General features: G+C 54.5%; 4 protein-coding genes across 4 annotated transcripts; 3 read left to right on the top strand and 1 right to left on the bottom strand.

Moving 5' to 3' along the window:
* Window positions 1-400: 400 nt before the first annotated feature.
* PG986_009061 (uncharacterized protein) lies at window positions 401-2,022 on the top strand (the record flags this gene model as incomplete). Its single annotated transcript, XM_066845283.1, has 2 exons — window positions 401-507; window positions 609-2,022. The coding sequence occupies 2 exons, from the start codon at window positions 401-403 to the stop codon at window positions 2,020-2,022; spliced, it is 1,521 nt and encodes a 506-aa protein (XP_066697681.1).
* Window positions 2,023-2,694: 672 nt separating this feature from the next.
* On the bottom strand, window positions 2,695-4,766 carry PG986_009060 (uncharacterized protein; the record flags this gene model as incomplete). The annotated part of the gene is given in 5 exon segments (XM_066845282.1): window positions 2,695-2,718; window positions 2,773-3,204; window positions 3,257-4,057; window positions 4,069-4,449; window positions 4,608-4,766. Coding segments are annotated over 5 exon segments (1,797 nt in total), but the record flags the coding sequence as incomplete, so codon positions are not given.
* A 3,847-nt stretch (window positions 4,767-8,613) lies between these two features.
* On the top strand, window positions 8,614-9,775 carry PG986_009059 (riboflavin kinase; the record flags this gene model as incomplete). Its single annotated transcript, XM_066845281.1, has 3 exons — window positions 8,614-8,676; window positions 8,723-8,991; window positions 9,067-9,775. The coding sequence occupies 3 exons, from the start codon at window positions 8,614-8,616 to the stop codon at window positions 9,773-9,775; spliced, it is 1,041 nt and encodes a 346-aa protein (XP_066697679.1).
* A 7,491-nt stretch (window positions 9,776-17,266) lies between these two features.
* On the top strand, window positions 17,267-20,368 carry PG986_009058 (transcriptional corepressor Cyc8; the record flags this gene model as incomplete). The annotated part of the gene is made up of 8 exons (XM_066845280.1): window positions 17,267-17,423; window positions 17,485-17,688; window positions 17,762-17,844; window positions 17,898-18,077; window positions 18,136-18,228; window positions 18,289-18,445; window positions 18,508-19,785; window positions 19,842-20,368. The coding sequence occupies 8 exons, from the start codon at window positions 17,267-17,269 to the stop codon at window positions 20,366-20,368; spliced, it is 2,679 nt and encodes an 892-aa protein (XP_066697678.1).
* Window positions 20,369-20,432: the final 64 nt, after the last annotated feature.

Here is a 20,432-nt window from a genome sequence, read left to right as displayed (position 1 = left end):
AAGTGATCGGATCGGTGCCCCAGAAGTCCACTTCCTAAAACTGCTGTAGCCAGAGTGCCAAGCAGAGAGGAGCCCTCCGCGTTCGTCTGTTTATGCGCACCAATCCGGGCCGCCAGCGGCGGGGGCAAAGCTTCTCCAAACAGGCACTTCCCCGGCCAAAGACCCGAAGTTGACCGCCCCCCACCGTGCCGAGGAAAGTTACGACGGGGAAAGGATGGGAGGTTGAGACGGAGCTGCCATTGTTGTATGATATAAAGTAGCAATAGTATAAATTCAAATTTGTATCGATTCGATTTATTCTCCTTCTCCTTCCAATTATACTACAATCTACAGTTGATCCTGTTCTTGACTATTCGCAGCTCCGCATTCGTCGTCGCAGACAACTGACAGGCAGCGTACGATGACGACCTTCACGAAGCTTGGCGCCGGGGAGACCCCGCTCATAGAGGTCGACGCTCGCAAGAAGCTCTCCAAGATCGATCCCATGACCTATGGCGGATTCACAGAGTACGATAGTCCCCAAGTCTACTGTTCATATATATCTCTAAATATATCTCACATGCTTCCCAACCTACCTTGAGGGAGAGGACTAACAGTAAAGAAAATAGGCACATGGGCCGCTGCATATACGGCGGCATCTACGACCCGGGCAGCCCGCTCTCGGACGAGCAAGGGTTCCACAAGGACGTCGTCTCGGCGCTGCAGGAGCTCGAGATCCCCGTAGTGCGGTACCCGGGCGGCAACTTCGTGGCGACGTACCACTGGGCCGAGGGCGTGGGGCCACGGGACCAGCGGCCGAAGCGGCCCGAGCTGGCGTGGCTGGGCGTCGAGAGCAACCAGTTCGGCACGGACGAGTTCATGGCCTGGCTCGACGTGCTCTCGGCCGGCCGCCAGGACGGCACCCGGGTCGAGCCGTACCTGTGCCTCAACATGGGCACGGGCACGCTCGACGAGGCGCTGGCCTGGGTCGAGTACTGCAACGGCACGCGCGACACGTACTGGGCCAACAAGCGCCGCGAGAACGGGCACCCGGAGCCGTACCGGGTCAAGTACTGGGCCCTCGGCAACGAGATCTGGGGCCCCTGGCAGGTCGAGCAGATGACGCAGGAGGACTACGCCAAGAAGGCGGCGCAGTGGGCCAAGGCGCTGCGGCTGCTGGATCCGGACCTGGTGCTGATCCTGTGCGGCGAGGACGGCACGGGCGCGTCGTCGTGGGACCACTACGTGCTGGACCGGTGCGTCGGCGTCGTCGATATGCACTCAATCCACATCTACACGGCCGACGGCGGGGACCACGTCAAGAACGCGACGGCGCCCCTCAGCGCCGAGCGGGCCATCGAGATGACGGGCGCGCTCATCGACCTGGCGCGGGTCCGCAACAAGGTCCCCGCCTCGAAGCCGCCGACCAAGATCTGCTTCGACGAGTGGAACGTCTGGGACCCCGTACGGGCCCCCGGGGAGCAGGGCGCCGAGGAGGCCTACACCTTGTCTGATGCGCTGGCCGTGGCCGTGTGGCTCAACGTCTTCGTGCGGCAGTCGCGCTACATTGGCATGGCCAACATCGCCCAGACGGTCAACGTCATCAGCCCGCTCATGACCTCCCCGGACGGCATCACGAAGCAGGCGACCTGGTGGCCCCTGCTGCTCTTCAGCCGGTACATGCGCGGCTGGACTGTGGCTTGCCATGTCACGGCTGGCGCGTATGATGGCCCGACGAACCCGGAATGGCTGCAGGGTACTCTGGAGCATGGCGCTCCCTGGCTCGATGTGAGCGCTTCGGTTGATGAGGAGGGCATGGTCAGCCTGGTTGTCGTGAACATCAGTGAGACTGATGACTGCGTGGTTGACCTCAAAGGGGTTGGCCAAGAGGTAACTGCCTTCAAGGTCTCTGGTGATAACGTCAAGGTTACCAATGTAGCTGGAGAGGAGAAAGTCAAGTTGACAGAGGAGAAATGGGATGGAAAGGGCAAGTACACATTCTCAAAACACTCCATCACAATGTTAAGGTGGGCTGGGGCTTGATGTTGGCCAAGGAGTGTGCATGGGAAATATTCGAGATATATGCCTGGGTACTACTAGTGATAGATAACGGTACTTTGGAATATTGTAAATAAGTACGCTGTAAAATGATAATATCTGCTATGTGTGCCCAATAAGTATTTCTGTGTTTAACACGCTTTTGATAATACAAAACCAATCAGCTCCAAACAGAGATAGGTAGGTATCCAACGACCTGAGGAAAACCCCATTAGCCGTTGAGCATCTCGTCGACCTGATGCCCGAACGATGAAGCACAAGCATCATGCCAGAGCAGCTCGTGAGTCAAGGCCACAAGTTCCCAAACAGGGCCCGGGCCAGCAGTGCCTGGACCCTGCGTATTCTTGGGTTCTGTCGGCCGACCAGACAAAATAATTCCGTGTTTGTCCCGCGCGAGACGGTTCCCATATATGCCATACCTAGGGCAGGAAAGCGCACCCGCTAGATAGTTTACATTCGAACGCCATCCCAGACCACAGACATATTTGTAGACCATCAGTGATATACTCAACACCACCCAGCGGTCCGGTCGCATATACCTCCGGGTATATTGGCTCCTTATCCGGAAAGGAGTTAAATTCGATGAGTAAGCCCCCGCATTCATGCTTTTGACGCTGGATTTCCCGACAATTACAAAGGAAAAGAGAACTAGACCAGTCATCGAAAGTTGATAACGGCAAGCTGAGATTGTGTTAGTAAACCAGTGAAACGCGAGAGAACATCAGGAAAACCCACTCTATGATTTACGCCGTACGCAAGTTTTTGACCCGTTGCGTCCCAGCAGAGACAATGCTCATCCTCGTCCTCGGAGTCGGCATTTATTCGAGGGCTCAGCCAACCTGGGTGTGGCGACCTGCTCCAGCTTGCCCGTGGAATACTGTGGTCTCCCACTTTCCATATGAGAATCCTCTCATTCGTGGCGCCAGCGATGAAAGCCCCATCTGGAGTGAACGCCAGAGCAACAATGGGCGAATCCATAGTCATCTGACATTTAGGCTTCCCATCACCAGAAAGAGCGTTCCAGACGAAGATCGCTCCATCGACACCACCCGAGGCAAGTAGCCTTTCGTCATCCGGTGGGCTGCCTGCCAAAGGCTGCCAGGCCAATGCCGAAGTCATGCCATCATGAGCTTTGATTTCACGCCGCTTGCCCGAAGCATCCCATATCTGATAGAAGTCAGCAATCGTGAGCCTGGCAACTCGCAGTGTTGGTACTCACGTCAACAAAGCCTTTCTCCCCACACGTAGCCGCCAAAGAGGATCTCCAATCAAACTGCACTTGGAGGAGATTATCGCCCTCGCGCGTGTCGAACCTCTTCTCCTCGTTGATTTTATCTTCGTTACATTTGAACGAAGCCATCAGACTGCCTCCGCAGAGTAGGAATTCAACCTCGCTTGTCCATGCCACGTCCAATGGATCTGCATTAAGTTCGTGGTTCGGCAGCGAGTACGAGATGGTGTTCGATGTCGTGGCACCGTAAATAGTTATCAGAGTCCCGCCATTTTCAGGAACCACGGCAAGAATGGCCGTATTGTTCGGATTCCACTTGAGTTTGATGATGGGGGACTCGGGAACCTCGAAGTGCTGAATGTGCGTGCCGTCGGCGCTCCAGAGACTGATGCGGCCCTTTTCTGCCGAGTCCGTGGCGATCGCGATGACGGTTCCATCCCCGTTCCATGCCATGGCTGTGATCATGGAGGAGGCCGTCATGTCGTCCTCGATGAGGCTGTGGAAGGGGGGCGACACATCCCCGTTGGTCACGTGACCGTCAGATGCAGGGTCCTGTTCGGGCAAAGTGGTTGTTGCACGCGAGACGGTCCAAACTCGCGCTAGCGCATCGGTTCCAGCAGCCGCCAAGATGGATGGATCTTGTGGGTTCCACTGGCAATGCAGCAGGACGGGTGCATTTGCGCTGTTGACCTTGAAAGTAGCCTGCGGTGAGGAAACTGCCTCGCCAGCGCCCAAGGGAATGAAGGTGGTTTCCGTCGTCAATTCCTGGACTTTTTCGACTTGCGTGCCCTGATCCGTACCGTCGGTTCGCGGCGTCGGCGTCGGCGCTTGCTCGCCTTCCAGGGGGACGGGTAAGCGTGGTTGTCAGTGGCATTGTCAAGTTCCATGGGGTCCGTGGCTGCATTGACACCATTTTCGTACCCATTGCTCAGACGAGGGCGCTTGGCCGGGGAACCGCCATTGAGCTGCGGCTGCTGTGGTCTGTCACCTGGGCGTTTCCGAGCATTTTCGACGTCGCCAGAAGTTGGCGAAGGTTCTTCTGGATGCTCCGGAATGTCTTCTTCATGGTCTGCGTCTGCGTCCTCCTCGTCGGCGTACTGATGAGGGGATCCGTCTTGACCCAATGGGCCAAACACCCCTAGCTCGACTGCCTCGGCCTCAGCCGCTGCGTTTTGAGGCACCTGCACAACAGATGTCAGTGGCCTTGCCCCTGGGCTGGATCCGCGCAACGTTTTGGTTTTTTGAGATGCCACCCCGTCTCCAATCGGCCGTCTCGCACCACACCGGCGCACCAACGCATTCCAACGAAAACCTGCATTCTGGGGAAAACCAAACATACCTTTGATTGTGTCCATTTTCGCTCAACCGAGCTGTACAGGAGGCCTTTGTTTACTACATTAACCAGTGCATGACTTTTGACGTAGCGCGCGAAGTCCAGCTGCCGATGCGGTTCTGCAACGTGCCACTCTTTTTGGAACTTGAGTGCCGTTTCTCGGTAATCTAGACACGCCACTGTTAGTATCGCGCAACGATGCATGCCATCAACACGAAGCATTCTGCATATTACATACTTCCTTCTATAAGATATCGCCATCTATAGTTTTTGAGGTTAGCAATCATCTCACGAAAACAGCATTCGCGATGGAGGTTGAGAGACATGCATTAGATAATTCAGCCTCTCTGAATTTAGAATTTCCTTCATGATTGCGAGCAAACTAGGCGTCTACCCTTGGCTTTGCGTTGAAAAGGAGTCCCTTGAGATGAGACTGGCCGGCCTGGTGAAATGTCGAGGCGAGGCGAATTCGAGATCCCCTGCTCGTTTGTAATGTCGTAGGGACTGCGAAAAGAGAGAGAGAGAGAGAGAAAGGGAGAGCGCGAGTGCGTGTGTGTAGCCCGAGAATAGAGCGGGAAAGAAACAGATGAGCTAAGGTTGCTGGGGAACCTGACCCGGGCCGTTGGAGGTAAGAGACGTTCTCGTCAGTCTCAAAGTGCTGAGATGCTGGATCAGGCGATGGCCTGACAGTAGGAGAGAGCAGAAGGAAAGACGCAGTCCAGGACGTCTTTTTTTCCTCGTCGTCAGTCTGTATCGTGAGATTTTCTTGCTGTGGAAATCAAATTGAAGAATGGCAAGAAGCGCAGTCTCTCAAAGGTGGAAAGCGGGCTTCTCCCATGGAAGCCAAGCCGAACCTAGATGGTGCTAAAGTGGACCGGGATGGGTTTAGCTGCTTGGAGGACCTTTAAAACGGTACGTAGAGTCAAGTCCAGTCCAGTCAATCTTGGGGCCTGTTGTCTCTGGCGATTTGCTGCCGGTGCCTGCGTGTGCCTGGTACTTCGTTCTTTTTCGGTCTCTGCTGTCTGGGGCTGCGCTGCCAGCAACAGAAGCTTCATCCCAAACCGTCCTGGTTTGCCCGGCTGCAGATTTCTGACTGGCGGCTAGTTTGTTCGGGCGGTAATACGCACAAGATAAGCTGAGTACCCGAGAGAGGAGAGAGAGAGAGAGAGAGAGAGAGAGAGCGCGCTGCTGCCTGTCTGTCCAGGTATTGAAGCAGAGAGAGAGATCTATGCAGTTCCGTGTCCTCTACAGATTGATCGAAGGAATCGAGAAAGCGTACAGGAGTAAAAGTGACCTAGGAGTATGTACAATAAACCGCTGTGCATGCAATATTGATCATCCATGGGAACAGATGAAAGCATTGGATCTCTGGGAAAAAGCTGGACCGTTGCTCCATTCCGACACGACACATCTCCAAGGGTCTCTCTGCCTAGTGTGCTCTGTAGTGAACGGCTGGGCCGGTATGGTAGCGCACGGTTTCGATGTACTTCATGTCGGGTGCACAAATGGTCTTCCATGCATGTATCATCCCATGCGCGTGTACATTCATCATGAATGTAACCCTTCCCTGCCTGTCAGGTTATGTACCTCCCATTTGGCCCTTCGTCAATCGATACCTCGCGATCAATGCGTCCAAACTTGAGTGCCGTACCGTATCGTGAAAGGAATCATGTTCTGGGAGTCGCTGCTTTGTTTTGGTCTGTAATATCCTCCAGAACATGAAGCATCGGGATCTCGCTTTGCAGCGCAGTGCGCAACCATGCGATTACGGTCGCTTGATCAGTACATTGAAGGGGGAGAGGCCCGGGTCTTGGCTCTTGCAGATGCAGGCTGTACGCTCATGTGTGGAGGTGAGAGAAAGCGGCCAGCACATCAGAGAGGCCTTGTTTGTTTCAGCATTTTATGGTTCTCACCTCCTCGGTGCGCGCGTCCCTCTGGACGCGATAACGGGATGCAGGTTACATGTAGATACATGTCTTTTGCCGCTCAACCTACATATCGGAGCGTCAAATGATAAGCCAGAGCTGCTCCTTGTGCCCTGGCAAGTTTGCATTTTGGTAAGACGGGCGGGCATGCTGACCGAACCGTGGGGTTTACCCTGAAGCTGCTAGGGGTACCTACAGGCTGGAAGGACCAAAAGGAGCAAGGTAGGTATGCTGGAACATCAAATCTCAAATGGTCAGTCAGCCCAGTCACAGTATGTATGCTTGATTCAATCTCCTTGTCGACACAACCTTGGCAGCCCCGAAAAGAGCCAGGGGGGGGCTAGGATGGGCCGCCAAGACCAGACAAGCCTAGTCGAAGGAGCATTCAATATGTTGGGCTGGGTTTCTCGATTGGCACTGGGTTCACCCATCAGCTTGCTCGACCGACCATTGATGAAATGAACAATCCCATCCGCTCGAAGCAGCTGTGCTGGCTGGCTGGCTGGCTGGCTGGCGATGACATTGAAAGTAGTCATCTCAGGATTTGAAAGTATTACTGCAGCTCGGCTGGGCCTTTCGACATCATTGCCACGCCCTGGGCCGTGGGGAGCTGCCCCGGTGAAGCAGAGGAGCAGAGTACGGAGTAAAAACAGAAACATTCCAAGTGGATGATCGGCAGACACAATCGCTTGGTCACAGATGATCGTTGTGTCCCGACTACTATCCCAACACGGTTAGCCTTCCATGCTTCTCTCAAGCACAGCTAGCAGCTCACGCGCATGATGCAATTTGAGAGTGCCACAATGATGAGTGGCCGACTGGGCAGGCAGTGGACTGACTAGTCGTCGGTAGCGGTCTCGCTTCCGCAATGAAAGAAGGAGTCGCTACGCGGGTAGAATACCTGTCTACGAAGAAGAAGAGGAAAAATACTACAAGCCACTGCCGCTTGAGCGTGCAGCTGTCGGACGGTGTCAAAAATGATGTCCAAGGCGGTCAATACTCGGGGGTTCAATGGTGCCCCTCGGCGGCAATGGGCTCCGGCCTGGAAGCCAGGTTTCTGGCCAGGTGTGTTGTGTTGGCAGTAGGCCGGGTAAGATGCTAACTAGACTAGGGTCTCCCGGGTAGCAGTCGAATGTTACCGAGACTGCAGGTGCGTTGAGATGTAGCGGGGGGGGGTAAGTGCAGAGGTTTGTTGTCGGGAGCCGGACGGACGGCTGGCTAGGGACACAAGACCACCTGAGTATGAACAGTTAGCTGATCATGACATAGATGTGAGTGAAGGTCTTCAAGCGTAACGGTTGGTGATTGATTCCGTCCTTATTATGATTAGAGATGGCCCAAAAATGGACACCTTACAACATGAAGGGGGGCAAGGACTATCGATCCGGACCCCAAGTTCTGCCCAAGCCGATACTTGGAATCCGTACGGGACACCATGATCGCTTGGCTTGGCCCATCTGCATCCCGCCCTCCCCATCTCTGGATAGGCAGTGCAGTGCACACCTGCTGTATTCCTCGACCGACCCGGTGCATGTTTGTTGGGAAGGGATCAAGACTTCAACTGATTATTTCGCTTGCGTGGTAGAGCATCCATGAATGACATGACTCGGAGGCGGTTGGTTGCACTACCGATTTTGAATCTGCGCCCCTGGCTGCGGGTCGCTCGTCAAGTCCCGTCAGACCCCACATCTTGGGTGCCAAAACCTATTTCTTCAAGGTGAGCGTTTCTGTCACCGGCGAGCTGGGAAAACCTTCCAGGTAGGTTAGCAGCAGCCAAAAGGAATCCAGGGAGGAAGGCTGAAACGCTTGGGCCACCTGCGGCGCGACTATCGATCCTGCCTCTAACCTTAGGCCGTGATGCGACACTGTCCCGAACGTGTCTTTTTGGGGGTGTGATGTGCATAGCAGCTAGACATATCTCAACGTCCAGAGCATCCATTTCTTCATCCACACTTTGACCACGCCGGCAAGCGGGATTCCCCAAGAATCGATTGACGGCAGGAACCTGTTCGATAACCCACCGGGACTGTTGTGTATGGATATCTCCGACTTCGCTTGACGCAGGACGCCATTGTCAGCATACAGCCATGCCTCCGCGACTCAATATCCCCCCCAGTCACCCGGATCTTGCTGGTTGCTCTGCTCCTCCAGTCGGTCTTGAGTGCCGCAGTGCGATACCGACAATGGTCTGCGCAGTCGGAAATCGTCGTCGAGTGGCTCACTCTTGTGCCTCAGTTGTCGCTGTTCTACCCCTGGACCTTCGTCACGACTACGTTGGTGGAGAGTAACATCTTCACACTGTCCATTGCTGGTTTGACGCTGTTCCATGGTGGGCGCTACCTCGAACGTGCTTGGTCATCCAGAGAGTTTGCAAAGTTTCTTTTGGTGGTGTCTCTGATACCCAACATGCTCTGCTTCCTAGTGTTGGTGATGCTATTTACGCTTACACGCAACGAAAGGTGGACGTAAGTGACAAACCCCCGATCCCAAATGCGATTAGCACTGCCTAGCAACATAGACTGACGCTGTTCGCGGAATAGCCTGACCACGATTGCCGGAACCATTCCTTTGCAGATATCCTTCCTCGTCGCGTTCAGCCAGCTCGTTCCCGCGCATACTGTCACCCTGTTCCGTGGTATCTTGTCGATGAGGGTGCCCAAGTTCCCTCTCATATACACTGGTGTCGTGGCGATTCTTTCGCTGACGCCACTCCTCACGAGCGCCTCCCTGTTCCTGTCCTTGTTCGCCTTCCTGACGAGCTGGACGTACCTGCGCTTCTACAAAACTGTGTTCCCTGACCTCGACTCCTCGCAACCGACTTCGATGCGGGGGGATGCCAGCGAGACTTTCGCCTTTGCCGAGTTCTTCCCGGGACCCGTAAAGCCATTTGTCGCCGCTTTCTCGGACCAGATATTCAATGCCTTGGTGGCAATGCGGGTCTGCACACCATTCTCGCCAGGAGATGTCTCGACCGGCCAGGGTGGCAGCTATCTGCCGCGAGGTGCCCCTGGTGGTGTAAGAGCTGAGGCAGAAAGGAGACGAGCTCTTGCGCTCAAGGCTTTGGACCAAAGGCTCCATGCAGCGACGTCTACACGAAGCTCATCTCAACCGCCTAATCAGACCAGTGGCCCAACCATAAGTACCCAGCCACAGTCTAGCACGCAGACGGCCATGACATCTCAGCCTACGGCGATGTTGGGAGAGACGAACTACAACCCGGATCATGACCACGAAAAGGAAGGGTCATAGGAAATTGTTGTATTTTATTGGGGCCTACCGGAGTCTGGTTATTATTCTATTGTATTCTAGTCAAGCATGCGGCATGGAGTAGGAGGACTTAGAATTGGAATCGGCTGGTGTTGCGGACAGTCAATTGTATTCTTGATGCGACCCTCTCTCGTCTTGACCATTGACGATTACGAAAGCGTTCCTTCGGATGGGCTCCCAGGCAAAAACAATACCTTGTGAAGTATGTATGCATTATATAATATCCAGCCTGCATCATCGTCGTTCAAACACTCGTGATGCAGACATGCCGTTTCGTCAAACACTTGAGCCATCGTGGCAACGTGCTACGTCGTGGCGCCGCAAGCGCACGGCGGGCATTAGCTAATAATATACGGGCATCCGAGATGAGCCTGACTGTTGTGGCTGGCGTGGAGCAAGACGGCTGCGACCTTGACAAGCCAAGTGGCACCTGCTCTGGGAATCATAATCTATCTGTTCCACCACAGATGGATCGGCTGTGTACGGCGGCGAACGGATGCATATGTATGTACGTGCAGACAGACATCTCTTCGAGCGAGTGCTACGGAAGACAAGACGATACACCGGCAGCACAGGCACACAAGTGACGACCTCTGACTGACTTTCTTGGCTTTTGACAACCGTCAATGCCCATGAATTAGGGGGAAAAAGCTCGGCTCGTCGGTGGCTCTAAGATCAAGCCTTTTTTTTCTTTTTCCTTGCTTTCGTTATTTTCGGGGACAAACGAATGGGGCGGGCGTGTTTTAGATGCTCCTTGATGGAGGTTCGATGATCCGATCTACATACGCTCATCGTTCCCAGCGGCGTCTTCCTTGTCGCTTCATGCGTCCCGATCCCGCAGAATTGTTCTGCAGGCCTGCCTAAAATAAGATGGCCGTGTTTCAACTGCACACCCCCCTCCCTCCCGTATCGTATCTTCTCATAACCTAGGCTAGGTAGGCAGGCAGGCATCTTTCTCGCCCGTTGTAAATAAGCGAGCGAGGGCAGACTAGGCTTGCGGCAAACCAACAACCCACCAACCACCCTGGGGGTTACCGTACCATATCGTTTCCCGAATTGATAACTCGGCTTCCGCGCCGGGGAAGGTGACTACGTAACTACCTACCTAATCTACGCCTCATCCCTGCAACAGTACCCCTTAAGATGGGGGATTCCGAGATGGCGCAGCAGGAAACAAAGGGCAACTTGGGTGGGTGCAGGCTCTTTCTCCATACAGTAGATAGATTTGTATCCATCAATGCCTAACAAGTGGCCACGAGAAACAGACATTAATCAATCATCAGTACCGTCCGGACCTTCGTCTGTGGCCATGAACGCCAAGCCGACCGGTAAGGGGACTGGTTCGTGGGACTAATAGGGACTGCAGGGAACTAGAACCAGCTCAACATCTGACGCACAGTTCTGCCCTAGAGCGAGTCTCATCTGGTGTGTGTGGGCGCGGGCGTGGGCGTGCATAGCGTAAGTGGTCAGACAGGCAGACGGATGCAACAAACAGCGGTGGGATGGGAAGGGCCCCCAGCCAGTGGCTGGCCTCTCTCCCTCTGTCTCTTATCGCCCTGTGTGGTGTGTGGCTTGCTCCCCCGAGTTGACCCTAGCTAGCCAAGCCAACAAGCCTCTGCCATCTCTCGGCTGTCTCGTGCGGGCAAACTGAACTGACGGCCGATGATGATGATGATGAAAGGTGGTTGCAAGGGGATGAGAGTGGGGTCGAACGCATGGGTGACGGAGCCGGTCAACCCACCCTGAACGCCAAGTCTGCAGCCAGGCAAAGAAAGAAGGGCAAGGCAATCTGGTTACTGCATCTCGCGCGCGCGGCGCTGTTCTTGTTCATGGATGGATGGTATCTCCAAGTATGCTATATGCGTACATACAGGATATATATGTATTGCCCACAGGTGCGAGGGTGTGTGAGTGGAGCTGCCGCCGCCGAGGGGGAACTCACTCGTACAGGCGACAACAACACACCCTCACACATGCACACACTCACTCCCTGGCTCACTCTCACACACATCCATCGGTGGAAGCACAGGGGGAAACAAACCGACCTACGTACCGCTGTACCGAATCAACCCCCCAGCATGGCGAATGAGGAGAGCGGCCTGGTCTGCATATGCAGCACAGCACATGTATGTATGTACGCATGTATGTATGTATGTACGTGTATGTATGTACGTACAGACATAATACATAAGCAAGTATAGCCTCCTACAGTTTACAAGGGGCGGGTTCGATCTAGATGTTCTGATTAGGCTAGGGCTTGGGGCCGAGAGTTAAGCCCTTAAGCCCCAGGAATTCTCCCCCCATCTAGCCCGCGCCCTAGCCATGCCGCCGCCCAAAGTCTGGACGGCGGACGGCGAACGACTCTACCACTCGTAAATTGGCACCACGTCCATCATGACCTCCCTGTTGCCGCTCCGGATCTCTGTAAACATCCTAGCTAAGGTTTTATCAGCTGTTTCTCTTGACACTGCGGGCGTTTTAAGCCTAAAGAAAGAATGCGTCTTCTCGCCTCGTCGAACGGAGTTTCTTCCGTTGTATCTTCTGATATGCTCATGATACCTACCATCACCCTCCCCCTGCTTATATACGCCCGTACATGCACCCCCCCCTCACCGTTCCGGGCAACCATATACCACTTCGTCACATACAGTTTAATCCTTGAATTATTGTTGGACCTATAAGCTCGTTCAAGGGCCCTTGTATAGGTATTTTATGCGTCACCAATACCTTTATCGTGCTGAAACGTATTTTCGTAGATCGGTAGTGGCATAAATTCTACAGTGGTATTTTTTTCTCTTTTTTTATGTTTTAAATAAAGCATCGATGTACTCCCTACACAAAAATGGCCTGTCAATACTTCATCCGAAGTGTGAAACGATATCCACCAATTAACAATAATTCAAGGGGGAAACTGTAAATACCCTGGCGTACCGCCCGCAGATATTGAATGCCGCTCTCGTTACAAAAGCCGAGCATCGCCAGCCACTTACATAGGAAGTTGGTAATAACTCGTCAACGGCCTAACCTTGACGACAGAGCCTACCGATTACTACCTACCTTGGACTACGGTACATACGATGCGCAGGCGAATGCTTGCCTGACTCTCCCACGATGCCATGCCTGCATACATATGTGTATCACCCGCATCGCCTAGCCACGCCTACTGGTTCGTGATTTTCTTCGTATCTAGGAGTATAAGCAGCAATATGCTAGGGAGTTAAATAGAACGCACCCATATCTCAGCATTTGAATTATTCTTTTTCTCTATTCGTGGATAGTTCTATTTTATACTATATGTTTGCAGATGCTGTACAATGAATGTGGCGCTTGAGATCCCGCGATTGTCCGTGTTTGCTGCAGTGCGGGAGTGTATGGCGCCTGGAAAGTTCGTCTTGGAAGGGGACAAAGCACCCGTGTCAAGACAGACCGGTACACACTGAAAGCTCCCAAGAAAGACAAGATATAAGACATGGAACCCGCGCGCGTGCGCCAGGAGTCAGTCAGTCAGTCAGTCAGTCAGTCAGTCTTGCGTACGCGGTGAAAGGGAAAGCAATCTCAAGTTGGGCAGAACCGATTCCCACTCGACACGTGGGTGGAATCAGAAACAGGTCTAGCGGCTGCTATCTCGTAGTACCCCCCAATGGGATGCAATGCTGGAGAAGCAGCAGCAAAGCGGCGGCAGCAGCAGCAGCAGCCATTCTTTTTCCGAGTCTCACCCTCTTGAACGGGTACTACCACGTCACGGTTTGGCGGCAGCATTTTGCTTTCGTTTCCGGCCTACGCAATATTATCTCCTTTCCTCCCAGCTAAAGAGTCAGGAAGGATCCCCTTCCAGGTTTATTTTTCGGCAACAAAGGATGGTGTTTCAAATCCAATCCCACCTTTCACCACAACAGAGAAACATGATGATGCATGCACACACCCACATGCGACACACACACGACAGCATTAGACGCGTGGTTGTATATGTATGTATTTCGGGAAAACTTTCTTTAGAGCATACCTTATCTCGCCCCGGCTAGCAGTGCCGCCCGAACTCTAGGGAGGGCCCTCGCTGGGACAGCGGCTTTGCTCACAATGGTGCCGTTTTCAGCCTCTCTCACACGTTCATGCGCCAGTGCCATCTCATAAGACCGAAACAAGTGTGCTGGAAACGACTGGGGGCAGGGCTGTTTCGCCCAATCTTGCTTGCTTGCTTGGCCCTTGCCAACCACGACCTCGCAATGGAGAGGGAGGAGATAGTCCCGACCCAGATCGATATACTACACTACTCCAGACGCCTAGATCCCTAGACTTTGTCTGGACATCCGTATGGAATGCCTATCTCTCACTGTCGATGCGTAGTTGAAAAAAAGTCGGGCCAGATAGATGGATGTGACACAGCGTATCGACAGCCGGCAGGCAGGGGGCACGTACGCAATAGAACCGATTATTAAGACACTCTGTCACGGCAAGTCTCTCACGCTTCACGGAAATATTGGCTGGCCAGCGCTTGCTCGGTAGCGTCTCCGCAGCCGATGGGACGATCTGCATGCTCGACACCAGCGGCCAAGCCCAAGAAAGCCCGGCAATAGCGGCTCACCTGACACGATTTGGCCCACCCAGGAAAGCACCGAACAGAGGAATAGTCTGCGCTCTTGGCATACATATACAGTCACATCGCCAGCAACATTTCGCTAACGACCGAGATGAAGCAAAAAGACCAAATCTCTTCTTCTCGGTCGTTAGCTTCCAACACAGTCCGCCTTCTTCCACACTCCACACCCCACACTGTCCAGGAAGGAAGGGAGGAAGAGGGCGGGCAGGTAGGTAGGTAACTCAGCGACTACCGAGAGGGCGGGCAAAGCCTCTTTTAGCATGATCACGTCAACCGTGAATGTGTATGTGTACTGGTATGTGTTTGCTTTTCGGTGTGTGGGTGTTGTGTCAAGATCGCCCATCACCCACAATCCGGCTACGCTGATGATGCATATGTCGCCGTAGTCGTAGTGTGATGTAGGCAGAGCACGGGTTGGGATTGGGCTAAATCGGTAGTGAGGGCGTGTGTACGTGCGCCGAAATGGGTAGCCGAACGATGACGGAGTGTGCGATTACTAACTAAAGGAGTGGGCAAAAAGGCATCCTACGGACAGCGCGCCGCGTGTGAAGTACCTACAGAAACCTACCTACATAAGGTAGGCTTCAGGGAGCTGTTATTATGGGGGTCCCGTATGTAAGCCAGCGTGTGAGAGTAAAGGATTTTCTAGAAGGCTGGGGACATATTAACCATCTTGAGTAGTATGCACCCTGCGCGTTTTTCTGTTTTGATTCGGTGCGCTGACGGGGCCAGTTGGCGAGGATAAATACTCCGAGCTGCGATAAGCGTCCCTCAATTTAAATGGCCTCCTCTTGGCTCCCTGACGGGTGGATTAGTAGGCGAGGGAGTGTGGCCGCGGCCGTGAGTGTGAGTGTGAGTGTGAGCGTGAGCGTCCAGGTGTGTGTGTGTGCTTGTGTAACCGGGTGTTGTGTGGTGCGGGTGGGGCCAGGGCGTGTAGATAGCCCCCTGGCGGATGGCGTGTGGTGTGTGGGCGGCTGAACGGAGACAAGGACACTTTTGGGGGACAAGGAGGGGATTAGGCCGTCGAGCCCGGGGCGTATCACCAGCATACTAGCAGCTGGCATCTATCCTAGGTACTTTAGTATGGGCGGCCCATGGTCCATGGTCCATGGTCCATGGATGCTGTTGGATGGCACACCTTGTTTTTTTAGTCTCCTTCCGCCGTACCAAACTATGGGAGGGTACCGCTTTTCCCAAATGTTCCTTGCCGCCACCACGGCGATGGGCCAAATTTGGAGCAACCTCTGGCTGGTGCGGGCTAAAAGTCGCCCCTTTGTACCTCGCGAGTACAGTGTCTCCACGTTCGTTACATTAACCTTGACCTGTTCCAAACTGATTCGTTCGGGTTCCTGGGGCTGAAGTACGTACTTACTCGCATGCTCAGAGGGTACCGTGGTTTGGAAGCCGGCGGAAATGGCCGCACTGGTAACGAACTGTTACAGTTCGCTGGACCGGTAGCATGCAATGCATCTCATCTTAGGCCTAGTAGTAGAGCGCGCAGACGAGCGAGACAGTTGGACAGTTTCCCTCCAACACTGAATGCGGGCAGACACAGACACTCGTTAGAGTTTCCGTGTACAATGGCAGGAACAGATCAGGTACCGGGCGAAACAAGCATATCGCTCCTTTTCGTCGAGGCTATCCATCTTCTTTCTTCGTGACCTCCATCACCCGGTTGGCCATAGCTGATGCCAATGGCGAGATGAGATGAGATAGACTTGCTCGCCATGTCATCGATGTTCCATACCTCCCTACCTCCTCCACCCGGAGCCCAATGGGGCATTTGGATTTACAGTATTGGCCAGCAATGCAGCAGCAGCAGCAGCAGCAGCCGGAGCCGGCAGGAGCAAGGCGAACACACGGCGCAGCGCATGTTCAAAACACCATGTTACCTGTGACCTTCCGCTACTGGTTACTGGTGACGGGGCGGGCGATATGTAATGAGAAAACAATAATATAGGGATGGATACTTGATGCCGAAGAATAACGGGGGGGAGCACGAGTGGACGAAGGGGAGCGCGCAGCACAGAGCAGGGCAGGGAAGCGAAAAAGAAAAAAGGTGGATGTGCCATCTTATGTGTGGGTGAGGCCCGTGAGAGTACGACAAGCGCCGACCCCACAATCAGCCGAAGTAAGCATGGGTACATTGGAGACACAACGAAGTACACAATGACCCGGTCTTTTCATGTCGCCTGCTCCAGGGGACCGCTTCCCATCTGCATGCTCCACATTACGAAAGTTGTTCTTACGAGCGACCCGTGGGTAAGGGTAGTTTGCAGCGAGGAGGGAAGACTGAAGAGAGCAGAATTATTGTCTGCTTGCTCCGCCCGTCCTTCTCCTTCTGAACTCGTTCACCACCCAAATCTATCACCCGTCTCTTAACCTTCACCCCCTTCACTCCCACACCCTACAATCCACAGGCTGGAGCTTCCACCCAAAGATCCAGCCTTGGTCTTTCGCGACACCTCTGTCGCTGCTTTTAAGCTTTTCGCCTGTACCGTTATCACTCTCCTTGCTTGCCTCGCCTGGCCCGGACTTGTTGGCGAGCACATTTCCGCTTCCTCTGTCAGCAGCCCAGCTGGTTCGGACAAGCAAAGTCCGGCTGCATTGGCAACTCCTGCCTCCTGCCCCGACTATACACCGCGACCACGACGACGTCTCTGTCCCGTGTCGCCATTGTCGCCTCGGTTCCCCGGCCGGGCCTCAAATCTGATATCACCGGCGCATAGCTTTCTCGCGTACAGTCGCGATCCGACTTGGGCCTAGCTGGATCGGTCGGCTCTCGACTCGACCTCCCCTGCTCTTCTTCTCCATCCTCCCCCCCTCATCGTAGATACCCGGCCATCTCGTACCAAACTTGAGTCTAGTAGGGCATCATGGCAAACCACAACCCGTCGCCTCAGATGCCGATGCAGATGCATCACGGTGGTCCGCAGGGGCCCCCGCCCAATGCCGCGGTTCACTATGGCGCTGCCGCCGCGGCCCCTTCTCGCCACATCAGCACCGTCAACGAGCATCTGTGGATGCAAATAGGTAAGCTCGCCCGGCTCTGCGTTCTACGCGAAACAGATCGCTAACCCCGTCGCGTATATAGGCAGTTTCTCCGAACTGCTTGGCAGCCTCGACGATGCAATGAGCGCGTATGAACACGCACTGCGCGCGAACCCACAATCCATCCCAGCGATGAACGCCATCAGCCTGATCCTCAGGACGCGAGAGGAATTTCATAAGGCCGTCGAGTTCTTGCAGGCTATTCTAAAGATTGATGATAGAAACGGTGAAGTGTGGGGAAGTCTTGGTACGCGCCTGCTTGTCTCTCTTAGAGTTGCCAATCGTGACTGACTGACCTTGTTGTTGTTTTTTCTCCGTAGGCCACTGCTATCTCATGATGGACGATCTGCAGCAAGCGTATGCCGCGTATCAATCGGCTCTCGTAAACCTGCCAAACCCCAAGGTTCGTCGTCCAGTGCCCATGATTACACTGGCTTATCGCTGACATCTTTGTAGGAACCCAAGTTGTGGTATGGAATAGGCATTCTTTACGACCGGTATGGCTCTCTCGAGCATGCCGAGGAAGCATTCTCGCAAGTTATGCAGATGCAGCCAGACTTCGAAAAGGCCAATGAGATTTACTTCCGACTTGGCATAATATACAAGCAACAATCCAAGTTCGGTCAAAGTCTAGAGGTTTGTCTCACCCATCCGCCATCTCTTAAAGCGGCTCAGTCTTGCTTACCTCTTCTAGTGCTTCAAATACATCGTATCCTCTCCTCCGCCGCCATTGACCGAGGAGGACATTTGGTTCCAAATTGGACATGTCCACGAGCAGCAGAAAGACGTAAGTAATCATCAACCCTATAGCGTTGAGCACACATAGCTAATGTCGTCTTCTCTCCAGTATGACAATGCCAAGTCTGCCTATAACCGCGTGCTGGATCGTGATCCGCATCACGCCAAGGTTTTGCAGCAGCTCGGCTGGCTGCATCACAACCAGAGCAGCAGTTACCAGAACCAGGAGCGCGCCATTGAATTTCTCGAAAAATCTGTAGCTGCCGGTAAGTGAACACAGAACAAGAAAAAAATCGACTCATGACATGGCGCTAACCTTGCAATTTAGATAACAGCGATGCGCAGAGCTGGTATTTGCTTGGGCGATGCTACATGTCGCAGCAGAAGTATCCTAAGGCTTATGAGGCCTATCAGCAAGCTGTTTACCGCGACGGGCGAAACCCTACTTTCTGGTGCTCCATTGGTGTGCTGTACTATCAGATCAACCAGTACCGCGATGCTCTGGACGCGTATTCTCGCGCCATTCGCCTGAACCCTTACATCTCGGAAGTATGGTATGATCTCGGTACTCTGTACGAGAGCTGCAACAACCAAATCGCAGATGCGCTCGATGCCTATCAACGAGCTGCTGAGCTGGATCCCCAGAACCCCCACATCAAGGCCAGGCTGCAACTCCTTAGGGCTGGACAGTCGAATGGCGGCGTTGTACCCGGCGGGCCTGCTCCTGCCCCTACGGATGTGCATCCTCAGTCTTACCAGGCTCAGGGCCCACAGGCCCCTCAATGGACGGGAGCGTCGAGTGCGCCTCAACAGCCACAGCCTGGCCGTCCCCTCGGAGGAGGACCTGCCGGTGCCAATGGTTACAGACTCTCCGAGATCAACCCTCCTCAGCCTCCCAACCCCTACGACCAACGAGAGCCTTTCCGTGGCCCAGCTCCGCCCATGCCGCGACAGCCAAGCCCCCGCCAAGAGCAGCAGATGAGGCCATATGGCGAGCCAAACCGTCCTGGTCCCCTTGGTCCTGGTCCGGTACCCGGGCCTGCTCAAGGGCCAGCACCGGGGCCAGGGCCAGTACAAGGACCCGGCCCGGCACCTAATGCTGGTCCTATTAGACGGGGTCCTTCTCCCGGCCCTCCTTATGGGCCTCAACCCGGTCAATCTCAACCGCCTCCGGGATCGCAGCATGCACCGGGTAGAATTGCTAACCCCAACTATACTGGGCCAACTATCCCTGCCAGTATGACGCCCGCCAATGTGCAACCTCCGAACGGAGGTCCTCCGCCTCATTCGCTCATGAATTACCGACAGGGATCTCCACGCCCGGAGTCGCGTCCTCCTATGCATGACAACCGAATGCCTTCGCCCAAGTCGGCATACCCGCAACACCCACCACCATACGCTCACCACCCCGAGGCTGGCTCAAGCAGTATGGATACTACCGTCCATACCCCAAAAGGCCCGATGGGCCCGGAAGGACCCATGCACCGTGATGATCGCCCGTCTTCCGTCGGCCCCAAGAGAATGCGAGAGTGGGAAGAGGACACCTCGATGAAGAAGCCTGCTTCTGAAGAGAACAGAGCTATTCTCCACGACATGCGTCACCGACGTCCTTCAACTCCGCTACGCGGTGGCCCCGAGCCTTACCGCCGCAACTCCCCGAAGCCCATCGCTTTGCGGATGAGCAGCGTAGATTGGATGACCAGCGCCGTGCGGCAGCAGAAGACCAGCGTCGTACCGAGGATATGCAGCGCCGCGCCGAGGAACAACAACGCCACGGCAACGAGCAATACCACCCGTCAGATGCAGCCCATCACCCCCCAACACACTCAATGCCCCCAAATCACCTCCCACCAATGCAGCAGGGTCCTTCGCCCATGCAGGGCATCATCCATGAGGCCCCACCGCCCAGCGCCGCCCCCAAGGAGTACCCCCAAGACGAGCGCGCCAGGGTGGAACACAACCCTACACCAGCTCCACCTCAGCTCAATGAGCCCGAGCGTGCCGCCAGGAAAATGGATGTTGATGAAGATTATGACGACAGTGGTGAGGAAGAAAAGAAGGTCCCCATCGGTGGCCCAACCTCTGGCCCGCCCTCGGCTGCTGGTGACATGAAGACCACGACACCGACCAGCGCGACGATGAACGGCATAGTACCTGTGCCCACCCCCAAGACTGAGGGCACTGCGTAAAATTTCAATGATGATAAAGTCAGGAGGTACATATTTGATTGATGCTATCAGTGCACCGCAAGGT

This window comes from Apiospora aurea (assembly GCF_038362705.1).
Source record: "Apiospora aurea strain CBS 24483 chromosome Unknown utg000006l_segment0_segment0, whole genome shotgun sequence".
Taxonomy (NCBI): Eukaryota; Fungi; Ascomycota; class Sordariomycetes; order Amphisphaeriales; family Apiosporaceae; genus Apiospora; species Apiospora aurea.
This window is presented reverse-complemented; position numbering and strand designations above follow the sequence as displayed.